Source organism: Suncus etruscus, chromosome 12 (genome assembly GCF_024139225.1).
Source record: "Suncus etruscus isolate mSunEtr1 chromosome 12, mSunEtr1.pri.cur, whole genome shotgun sequence".
Lineage (NCBI taxonomy): Eukaryota > Metazoa > Chordata > Mammalia > Eulipotyphla > Soricidae > Suncus > Suncus etruscus.
The window spans coordinates 93,333,120-93,345,473 of record NC_064859.1 but is presented as its reverse complement, the minus strand read 5'-3'; the positions used below and the strand labels follow the sequence as shown (position 1 = coordinate 93,345,473).

General features: G+C 40.3%; 1 protein-coding gene across 1 annotated transcript in view; it reads left to right on the top strand.

Annotated features, from left to right (window-relative positions):
• The window catches only part of PPP1CB (protein phosphatase 1 catalytic subunit beta), a 34,150-nt gene extending 27,401 nt beyond the window's left edge, over window positions 1-6,749 (top strand). Inside the window, 4 exon segments of the mRNA XM_049784241.1 lie at window positions 1,866-2,017; window positions 3,090-3,140; window positions 3,142-3,219; window positions 5,795-6,749. Of these exon segments, the coding sequence (XP_049640198.1) occupies window positions 1,866-2,017; window positions 3,090-3,140; window positions 3,142-3,219; window positions 5,795-5,899 (386 nt within the window). The 3' untranslated portion in view covers window positions 5,900-6,749.
• The last annotated feature ends 5,605 nt before the right edge of the window (window positions 6,750-12,354 follow it).

The following is a 12,354-nucleotide window of genomic DNA, read 5'->3' as shown; positions in this document are numbered from 1 at the left end:
AGTTTCTGCATGCAATAACCAGGAGTAACCCCTGAGCATCACCGAGTGTGGGCCCAAAAAACAAACAAACAAAATTCAGCTTTTATAAACTGTGGTAATCTGAGACTTTTTTGGTTGTGAATTTCCTAAAGCTTTATAGCAGGAACTTAGGACATAATGATAGAAATTGAGTCCAGTGCCAATGACTTCTACAAGAGAACTTGAAATAATTCCACCATCAAGGCAAGCTGTATTATGACTCAAAATGAAGCTGTTTTTTTCTTTTCATTTAAAGATTTTAGATTGTAAAAAAATAAAAACTTAAAATGGACAAGTTAAAAATCTTCTCTTAGGGTATGAAGAGATAGGAGGGACAGGTGAAGGACCAAGTAAGTTCTGGGAACTCATTCTCTCTCTCTCTCTCTCTCTCTCTCTCTCTCTCTCTCTCTGTTTCTCTCCTCTCCCCCCCCCTACTCTCCCCCCCTTCTCTCTCTTTCTCTCTCTCTCCTCTCTCATCTCTCTCCTCTCTCTCTCCTCTCGCTCTCTTCTCTCACACACACCACACAACACACACACTCACTCACTCACATCACCTCACCCCTCACTCACTCTAGTTCCTGGAAATTAAGTCTAGATCACCAAGTTAACACCCACTACAATTTTGAGTTTTCTTTGACTGTCAACCTTAAATCTTAAACTTTTATTGTGTCATCTTCTGAGTGTAAGTGGCTCAGTGTTGTCATTTCACACTTGTTTACAGTCCTTGAAAGTACACAAGTTACCTACTTCTGGGCTGGGAATACTGCTCAGTGTGATACTCTGCCTTGTGGGAGGCATTGGTTCAATTCATTGCACCAGAAATTCAAAGGATACATTTCTGCTGGGGATAGCTCTACTTCTCTTTGGGAGGTCTCTGCAAACTACTCCTGACTTTTGTTTTGAATCATCTTTTTAATATTTTTCTCCCCACACCCTCCCTGCTTACTAAAAATGTTTGATAAAGAGCTTGTTTATGAACCTTTTCACTTGATATTCTCATCAGGGCCCTAAGTTTATCATAAAATGTATTCGACGAAATTATGATGGAGACACCTAAATTTTTAGATCTCTTAGGGCCAGAGAGATAGCACAGCGTTAGGGCGTTTGCCTCACATGCAGCTGATCCAGGACAGACAGTGGTTTGAATCCCGTTTTCCCATATGGTTTCCCCTTGTATGCTAGGAGTGATTTCTGAGCACCAGAGCCAGGAGTAACCCCTGAGCGCTGCCAGGTGTGAACCCAAAATTAATATATATATATACATTTTTTTTCTCTCTTCCCATAAACCCAAAGCATTCTTTTTTGAAAGCCAGGATGTTTTGATTTTTATTCCACATAATTTATATAAAAACTTTAGGCGTTAGTAGGAAATTAATTACTGCCCTCAAATTAACCTATAGATCAGATACAATCCCAGTAAAATCTTGTGAATTAATGGAGTTAATGTGGAAACTGATCTTGAAGATTATTATGTGGAAGAACAAAAGGATTGAGGATAAAGTTGTGTGTTAGTGGCTTGGGGATAAAGTATACTAATGAAATGGTAGAACCTGTGCACAAAAGGATGAGTTTGCTAGGGATTGTTTCTGGATCGATTGTATGGATAAATTATGTACAAAAGATCAACTGATTTTTAACACATTTCCGACATGTGGAATTAGAAAGTACTCCTTTAAGTGGCCACATAAGATTTTATTTGCATGTTTTCTTTCAAAAAGAGTGATGAAGTTTGATAGATTGAGATTTTATGGGGCAAGTGACTATAGATACTAATGGGTAAGCAATGTAATAGATGTGTTTTATTTTTTGTGCTTTGTGTTTTATTTCTATGTATTTATTCTTTAAAGGTTTGCTCTGTGATTTACTGTGGTCCGATCCTGATAAGGATGTACAGGGCTGGGGAGAAAATGACCGTGGAGTTTCTTTTACTTTTGGAGCTGATGTAGTCAGTAAATTTCTGAATCGTCATGATTTAGACTTGATTTGTAGAGCTCATCAGGTATGAATTTAAAGTTCTTTGATATTTTAATACTTTGATACAAATTGATTTTTTATATTGAATGTATTGGGATCCAGGAAATTTAGGTATAGAATTTAATTAAAAAAGGATACTCGTTTGGGCTGGAGCGATAGCACAGCGGTAGGGCGTTTGCCTTGCATGCGGCCGATTCAGGACAGACCTTGGTTCAATCCTTGGTGTCCAATATGGTCCCCTAAGCTAGGAGTGATTTCTGAGTGCCTAGCCAGGAGTAACCCCTGAGCATCACAGGGTGTGGCTCAAAAACCAAAAGAAAAAAAAATTGAATACTCAGTAAGTGCCATATTGTTAGGCAATCAAGTTATTGAAGGTAAAACTGTAACTTGATCTCACAACGTGAAATGACAATAAACACAGCCAACCCTGAATGGAGGGGTAGGAGAGTACAGTGAGGAGAGGAGGCCACTTGCCTTGGTATGGCTGCCTCCAGTTCAACCTCTTCATCACATCACATCCCCCCAAACATCATCATGAGTATGCCTGAGCACAGAACCAGGCATATGTCCTGAGTAGCATTGTGTGTGGCTATATTTAATAATATAGTTAAATATGATTGAATGCGATAAGTACATCTATTAAATACTTATCCTAGCTCTTTAGAGATATTGCACACTGTTAGCACGCACACTGTTAGCACACATATTCTTTCTGATGGAGAATTTTGGAAGTAGCATGATTTTAAAATCTCAATAGTAATATAAGTACTTATGCTAAGAGTATTCTAGTATACAAAAGACATGCCATTTGCAGTCACCTAAGTAGAATTTAAGAAGAAACTCGGGCACTGGGACAAAAGGTCAAAGTGCTGCAGTGCATGTTTTGCGTTCATTCCACTGTTGGTTTGATCTGGGGCGCTGCATGCCTTGTAAACACTGGGCTTGTGGCTGCTCTCTCCCTCCTTCTCCCCAGTCCAGTTTCCAAAGGAAACAGCCATTCCTTGGTCTGTGTGTGTCAATTTCAGTTAGTATGGACAGTTGAGAAGCAAAGAATGGCGCTGGCATTTTGACATTTCTTTTGAAATTTCCTTTGCTAGGTGGTGGAAGATGGATATGAATTTTTTGCTAAACGACAGTTGGTGACCCCCTATTTTTCAGCCCCCAAATTACTGTGGCGAATTTGATAATGCCCGGTGGAATGATGAGGTGTGGATGAGGACGCTGGATGTGCTTCGTTTCAGGGTATGTAAAGAGAAATTTTTTAATGATTCGATGTCCAATTAGAGCAGATGCCAGGATCTTGATTATAGTTTGTGTTCTTTTAGCATGTAAAGAAAATCAGGTTTATTTTGAAAAGCAATACTTATTGGCTCATTAGAAATTTCTGTTACATAGATTAAAAAAACAACTTTGAAACTTTAGTTTTTGCAAAGGTTATTTTCTATCCCTACCACACATATCCTGTATTTCTCTTTAAATGGAGAAGAGCTTTGCCGTTTTTCCTGTTTTTTTTTTTTTTTACTGTTTTTCTTTCAAACTATTACAATTGAATTATAGATTGGTTTTTCATAATTTGAGGATAGTCATCAGTGGCATCATCAATTGCCTTTGTGGAATCGAATTAATATATTTTTTACCAAGGTATGTGATTTAAATAGGTCTAAGAAATGCTTCATAACTCTTTGCAACACATATGGAAAATATATATTTCTTTGGAATAAATCTTGATCGTTTCAATATATTTTTAACTCTGAATTTACCATAAGTATTACTTAAAACATCAAAGTGAGAATGTAGAGAAATTAGGAGCTTTAAACATTAATGATGGGAATGTTAGAAGATAAAAGCTACTAGGGTTGAGCGATGGCACAGTGGTAGGGCACGCGGCTGACCCCGGATGAAACTGAGGGTTTGATCCCCCCAGCGTCCCATGGGGTCCCCAAGCCAGGAGCCGATGCGCAGAGCCAGGTACCCCTGAGCTTCGCTGATGCCCCCCCTCCCCCCCCCCAGAAAAAGATAAAGCTACTTTCTAACATTTTTTTGCAGAACAGTTAAGTGTTTAAATTGCTACAATGACCCCACAGTCTAACTAGATACATAAGGAAAAGATTTGGAAATAGATACATTTAAAATAGGATACTTATTGGGCCAGAGAGATAGCATGGAGGTGAGGCATTTGCCTTTCATGGCAGAAGGTCAATTGGTTCGAAATCCTGGTATCCTATATTCCTATATGGTCCCCCGAGTCTGCCAGGAGCGATTTCTGAGCGTGGGAGCCAGGAGTAACCTCCTGAGCGCTGCTGGGTGTGACCCAAAACCAAAACAAAAAAAAAACATACTCATTATTTTGTTTTGCAGTCAAGTTATTGAAGTACTAATACATACTTGAAGTGAATATACAAACATAAGACATCGTCTGAAAACACTGTACAAAAGAGCACTTATTGGATGGTTTCATTATAAGCTATAGCTAGAATAAAACAACTCAATAAGTAAAAATAGTGGATTGCCTGACAATGACAGAGAGTTTGGGCAATAGAAGCAGAAATGGCTAAGTACAACTCATGGAAACAATGCTTGTGTTTGGAGAAGGGGGATAGAATTCGTGATTGTCTGTCCTACCTAATTTAAATATATCCGCTGTATCTGCATTGATTGTACCACTTAAAGAAGTGGATATATGTGAAACAGCACAAAAGGCTGTATGGGTTTATGAATTTTACTTTGAGGATATTGTTATCAGGGACAGGGCTCTCCTGCCTGCACATTGGCTGGCTCATGGCTGCCGTGATGGTTCAAGTACTAAGGCTTAGTTAGAGGACCTGGGTTCTTGGTGGGCATCAAGGGTCACCTAGCAGTGACTGTGGGGAGTTTGGACATGCATTAGGCCCCTTGCAATGCAACGTATGTGCTCCAGCCTTTTGAAGTCTCTCTCTAGCCCTTAAAGTATTATGCTACTTTTAAAGATCTATGTGCACTTTAAAAAGTAATAAGGTCTGCATCTGGAGACGTGTACTGGGTTAAGGCGCTTTTCTTGCACTTGGCTGCCCCCAGTTTGAATCTGGGCACCGTGGTTAGTCTCCTGAGCACTGCCCGGAGTAAACACTGCCTTATATAGCCTTCAAATGACATTCTGGAAGGTAGTTCATGAAGTGCTACGTTCCATTCCAGCAGAGGTAGCCTTGACCCCTAGTATAATCCTAAAACTACTCTTGGCTCCTATAAAAATTTGTGAATGTTTATGATAATTGTCCTGCTATGTAAATAGAGGGAAAATGATAGCTTTGAATCTAGTTTGAACTAGGTTTTTTAACCTTTCAACCAGTGTTCTTTCCACAAGACACTAATTTGGGGTTCAAAAAAAGAATCCTTATGGCCTGAGCGATAGAACAGCAAGCAGAAGGGTGTTTGCCTTGCACACAGTTAACTCAGCACGGACCTGGGTTCGATCCCTGGCATCCCATATGGTCCCCCCAAGCCAGGAGCAATTTCTGAGCGCATAACCAGGAGTAACTAACCCCTGAGCGTCACCAAACAAGCAAAATCCTTATCTTAAGGATTGGGTAGTGTGTAGGATTTGTATGATTGAGTTACTAAGTTACTGTGTGATCAGTGGAATGGCAATAGTAGTATTCAGATGTTCCAACAAATGCACTCTTGAGAAATGTCAGATATTTGTGGAGCTGCTGTTTTCTACTTTTGGGGTTTGTTTTTGCAGTTCATATAATTATTGAAAAGTCTGTCGTTGAGATGATTTTCTTTGATTATTATGTAATGCTGTTAAACAACTTTTTGCTTTAAGATATTGAAACCATCTGAAAGAAAGCTAAGTACCAGTATGGTGGGACTCAATTCAGGACGCCCTGTCACTCCACCGCGCACAGCTAATCCACCGAAGAAAAGGTGAAGACAAGGAGCTTGCCAGAGAACCCCTGAGATTTGTTAAGGGACATACTTCATAATGTTAAGTGTGCACTGTAAACATGCAGCCATTGACACCCTTTATGATGTCACACCTTTAACTTTAAGGAGACGGGGTAAAGGATCTTACATTTATTTTCTGATAGATGTGCTACACTGTATCGTAATAAGTATACTCTGTTATAATATGCAGCAAAGTGAAACCCAAATTCAAAATGACCCATTCAAGTGACATTCTCCCGTATCACAGTTTTCAAGTTGAGAAGCATCCCAGTTAAACTCGATGTGATAGTTAATGCAGATGAAAGCATGATGATCCATCTCTGTACTGTGGTTTGTGTTTGCTTGGTTGTTTAATTATTTGGGGGCTTGTTTTGTTTTGTTTGTTTTGCTAGAAAAACAGCAAGTATTTTTTTAAGGTTTTTTTTCGACATGTTTAAAAAGTGAGCTGTGGCTTTAAAAACATTCACTATTTTCCCTGATACTCTCATGTACCCAATTTTATTAAGGAAACTGTCTCATGATGTTAGAAAGGAATTTTAGGGATTGAGAAAAGCTTTTTGAACGTGGAAACTTCAGTCTGGTGATGTAATCAAACAGTTTGGGCAAACTCTACAGCTGATAGTCAATATGTTTGCTCTGTGCAGAAGTTGCCACTAATTTTGGATTTGTGCACTCTCAAGATTTCACTTATTGATGTTCCATTGTGCAGTAGCATTCCATTGAAGAGAAGGCTCATCTAGTATTACCCCAACTAGTTGGTAATGTGATTATGTGGTACCTTGGCTTTAGGTTTGAATTCGCACGAAACACCTTTTTGGCATGCTTAACTTTCTGATAAACACCCTCAACCTGCATTGGTTTTGTTTGGGGGGTTTTTTTTTGATTTTGTTTCAGAGAACACAATCCTTTTTGGACAAGCCTTTGGAAAGCGGACTTTTTTTTTCTTCTACAAAGTATGTGTTTCAATGAATGCTGGTCAATGGGACATTTAGTCAGCTGTGGGAATTGGGTGCTTAAACTGTCTAATATTGCCCACGTGAATGTTGTATTCGATTGATTGTAAGGCTTATGTCGCTAAAGATTTCGTATTCTGACTTCTCATGATCAAAGTTCATATGATAATGTATAGACATGCTTTGTAGTGAACTATAGTAGCAATAATTTCTGTACATGATCAAGGGTTTTATTGCACCATTTTTTCTTTTTTTCCTTTTTTTTTTTAAAGAGTATATTAACAAATGACAAGAAGTAGAAGAGCCAACAAAGATTATAGGAGGAGGACTTACAGGACAAAGATTTGTGATTGTTTGGATGCAACCCTTTTTGATGGGATTTTATTGAGCATTGTCAAATTTGGAAGTTTCACAGGGGGGACATCATATTTATAATGCCCTTATATGTACGCTACCATAGATGTGAAATTCCTGACCTTCATGTTTGTCTTTGAAAATGTTGAACTGAGAACTTCTGTTGACTTACATTTTTATGAATTGGCATATTATATTACTGCAAGAAGTTGATTTTCAGCACAGTGCAAAGTTCTTTCAAAATGCATATGTCTTTTTTTTTTCCTAATTCCATTTTGTTCTAAAGCACATTTTAAATGTAGTTATCTCACTTAGTAAAAGTTGTCTAATTGATATGAAGTCTGAGTCTATTTTATTCCCTTTTCTTCTTACCAGGGAGACACTTGAACGTGCATTTGATTCTAATAGATTTTGTGCCTTGCTAGGTGTTAAGCCATTGATGTGAGTGCTGCATATAGATAAATTAGATCACACAGGCTTGTTTGTAATATGATCTAAATATCTTCCTGATTAAAGTGTAAATTGAGCAGTTCCTAATACAATTTTAGGACACAGATCTAGGAGATCGATCTGGATATGAATAGGGCAATCTTTTTTTTTTTTTTTTTTTTTTTTTTGGTCTTTGGGCCACACCCGGCAGTGCTCAGGGGGTTACTCCTGGCTGTCTGCTCAGAAATAGCTCCTGGCAGGCATGGGGGACCCTATGGGACACCGGGATTCGAACCAACCACCTTTGGTCCTGGATCGGCTGCTTGCAAGGCAGCAATCTTCTATTAAATCTCAAAACATATTTCATTTATCTCCACTTACTGGGCTTTTTAAATAATAGGTCCAGGTCAATACTGACAAAGAAAGGTCAATTAAGCAAATGAGAACTTACTTAAGTTTAAAGGCAGGGTGGGGTGGGGAGGAGGAGATTTGGGAACATTGGTGATGGGAATGTTGCACTGGTGAAGGGGGGTGTTCTTTACATGACTGAAACCCAACTACAGTCACTATTTGTAATCAAGGTATTTAAATAAAGATACTTTGAAAAAAAGAAAAACACATACCCACAATCCTAACACAGAATTGATAAAAGATATAGTTAAACTCTGTAATAAAGTACACACAAACTAGAAAAAAAAAATTAAAGTAGTGTCACCAGTTTGACAGCTTTATGTTTATATCTATTCGTGACAAATATTTTCTCTAGCAGCACTGCTACTTGAAACAACATTTTATTCTTAAGAGAAGTTTATCTTGTAAGGTCCAGTGCTGATAAGTTATATGCTTCGTGTCACTTCTACCATTTCTCTCCTTGGGTGTATTTTTTCGGTTTGAATATTTTAACGTGCACATTTATCTTTAATTGGCAAAATCATGACATTCCAAAACTAAATAACTTGCTGAAGCTTTACATTGATTTGATTCTGTCAGGGGCAAATTTTAATTCATGTTAAATTGGACTAGTTGTACAAAAATGTTGAGGCAAAAATGCCAGTGAGGAATTTAAAGGGGGGGCGCGGGGAGAGGACTTCAAAGCATGAAAAGTGGTTAATGAACAGTGGATGTGGGTCAGTGCTAGAGCAGAGCCACATTCCTTGGCATGTTTGAACCCTTTGGTTTGATCCCCTAACCACCAACCCCAAGAAAAGTAAATGCAGGGGCTGAGGGGAGCCTTAGCACAGAGGGTAGGGCTTGGCCTTTGCTTTACTCGCACGTCAACCCCTGGTTCTATCCCCGGCACCCCCTATAGACCCCACTGCCATGCCAGGAGTGATTCTCGAACACATAGCAAGGAAAAACCACTGAGTGTGCCAGGTGTGGCCCCAAAACAAAAATAAAACAAGCAAAGAGTAATGGCGATACGTGGTTGTATGAAAGTGTTTGGAGGATTTATGTGCCTTTAGAAGCCAAAGTACATCGAGGAAGCCAGGAACATTTTCATATTAAAGGTATACTGAGCAGTTAATCTCAACTCTAGCTCCCTTTCTCATTTAAATGTATTTCAAAAAGGAAAAAAGTTTATGCTACTGTTGCTTTCCAGATATAGGCCACCTCTTGTGAACTGAATCCATCCCTGAGTCAAAGCTGTTTTTGAGAAGTTACTTAATAGCATAATATCAGTGATAATCAGTTTAGAAAAACTAACCAAATTTGTTTAACATTCAATTTCTTTAAAAAGTTAATAACCCTTTAAAAGAATATATTGCAGTTGACAGCTACTTTGTAAAATGAACAGTAGTTAAGATAAATGGGTTCTGTATTGTGCAATTAATTTTGTAAGTCAGAAAACTTTCCTTCAGCCACCATTACCTGTATAGATTGACGTAATAGAACCTAAATTTATTTTCTTTCATAAGCTTCTTTTACTTATTAGAAAAAATTGGAGGGAGGCTGCACAGGTAGATATTTTTAAAACTTTTTTTTTCTTGCAAAGATAAGTCAGTGAATTTTGCTGCTTTCTCATTTGGGGGAGAGCTTTGTCTACCAGATAATATGGTAATAAAATCTTTATGCCTTGTGCATCATTACTAGGACATGAACCCCTGTTGGAATGGGAGGGGTTGCTAACAAGCTTACTTGCCTGGGAATCATCAATTCAGCATTTCTTTGGTCCTTCTTACAAGAATGTTGTGCATCTGAGCAGGGTTTCGTTTAGTCCTGCCATACAACTCAGACTTTTACTTCTGTGGCTGCTTATATCTATCAATTCAGTCTCTGTGTACAGACCAAAACACTGAATTTGAAAATAAATGGTCTCTTTGCAAAGAGTCTACAGTATGCGTAACTTGACACACCAGTTTACTGACTATTGACAGAAAAAAAAATACAATAGTAATAATGTAGTCAACAGGAGTTCTTGGGGCTGGAGAGATAGCATGGAGGTAAGGCGTTTGCCTTTCATGCAGAAGATCATTGGTTCGAATCCCGGCATCCCATATGGTCCCCAAGCCTGCCAGGAACGATTTCTGAGCAGAGAGCCAGGAGTAACCCACAGGAGTTCTTTATTAAGTTTAGTTAGATTTAGTTGATTTGACTTGATTTAGTGTTGAAATAAACCCTAAATTTGTTGGGTTTTATTTTAATGGTTGAATGAAGGAAACAAAACCAGAATATTAAGATTCAGTCTGCCTCCAGTATAGAATTCTAATAGACTAATACCAATTCTGTTTGCTGTCTTGGGATAACTATATTTATTTCTCAGAAAAGTTTTATTTATAATTCTAGTTTTTGTTTAGTAAGGATTACTCTCAGTTATAAAGGTTAGTGTCACTTGAGAAAGCATTTTTGTCAGGTAGAACTCAGGGTAAAAATGAGTCACTTTGAGGCCGGTGAGGTGGCGCGAGAGGTAAGGTGTCTGCCTTGCAAGCGCTAGCCAAGGAAGGACTGCGGTTTGACCCCCCGGCGTCCCATATGGTCCCCCCCCAAGCCAGGGGCAATTTCTGAGTGCTTAGCCAGGAGTAACCCCTGAGCATCAAACGGGTGTGCCCCCCCCCCCAAAAAAAGGGAGTCACTGATTCAGCACATGGAACTTACTGCAGGACTTGATATTCAAGTTTTACAAACTCAAGTTTATGACTCTTACAATAATCTCAGGTTTTGGGACCTGGTAACTGCTGAAATTATTTTGAAAATACCAGTTTTAGGTAATTTTGGGGTAGGCAGGTGTTGCCACGGCCGCAGATGCTCAGGGCTGAGCGTGGCTCTGCATTTCAGAATTACTCTTGAAAAGCTTGGGTGAATATATGGGGTACTGGGGTTGAATCCGGGTAGGTCATGTGCAAGGCAAATAAGTGACCCACTTTGTTATCGCCCCGGTCAGAATCAACTTGCTTTTTATAAAGTAGCTGAAAAATTGAAGCAATGCGATATCAAGATGATAATACATTCATCAAAATACAACATGGGGGGGGGGCCAAAACATGACTAGAGGGGTATGAAGGTTATATACATTAAAGCAGGTAGGTAGGTCCACATTGGAGGTGGTGGTGGGGTTAATAATTAAAAACTTGTGTATCAAGTTTATACACAAGAATGGGACAAATATTTACAAAGCAGCACCAAAACTGTTTTACAAAACACTTGGCCATGGACAAGGATGAAATATTTCACAGAACACCCACCCCCTTTCATGGTGGGCATGCCTGGCATTTCTACAAACCTTTGAACTACCAATGCACAAGCCCAGCACTGAGGCCAGAGCCCCTCCTGGCCTCATGCTGTGTCATGTCCATGACCTGCTTCCAGTCCTGGCCCCGAAGAAGTGCAACGCCCAGAAGTCCTGGCCCCGCAGGCTTCGCCTTGGGTGGAGTACCTGCGGCTGGAGAAGAAAAAAGTTGATTTTGATCTGCGCCTGCGCGTTCCCGGGAAATTTTTTTCCACTAGGACTATTTCTCGCGCGCCCTCCGGACTCCGCAGGCACAGTAGCGCTCGCGGCTGCAACAGCTGTTGTAAGCCCCGCCCCCGAAGCCGGGCCTGCTCGCTGATTGGCTCGCGCCACGTTGGTCAATTTCAATCTAGAAGGCAGTTCTGAGTCCTGCTCGCTGATTGGCTCCGCCGCGCTGGTCAATTTCACTCGAGCGCAGTTATGAGTCCGGCTCGCAGATTGGCTCGGGGCCGCGCTGGTCAATTTCACCGCAGAGCGGGGTGCTGAGCCGGAATCTTGGTGACCCGAAGGATGCTGCTTCCCGCCCAGACCCCCCAGAGGGGACCAGCAGCCCGGGGGGTTGCTTGTTCGCTGATCCCCTTTGCAAACAGCTCCCGGGCCCGCCGCTTTTCTCCCATGTGTGTGTTGGGTGGAGTGAAATGGCTGCCTGTGCCCTGGAAGGAGCCCCTTTAAATAGGAGGCTGACTGTGTATACCGACATTTTTCTAAGCTCTTAGCACCGTCTAGGCCAGTGCTTCTCAAATAGTGGGGCACGTCCCCCGGGGGGGCCACGAGGCTCCGTAAGGGGGGCGCGTTTGACCTCGCCAAACACTCATAACAAGCTAAGCCCCGTGTCTATATCTCTGTATGTCTCTGGAGCTGAGAGTTGCTGTGTCTTGCTTCAAACCCCGCTTCGAATGGAAAAGCTATGCATTGCAAAACTTGTTCATTGGAGCCATTAATCCAGATAGCACCTCTGATTAAAAAATCAGCCCAAAT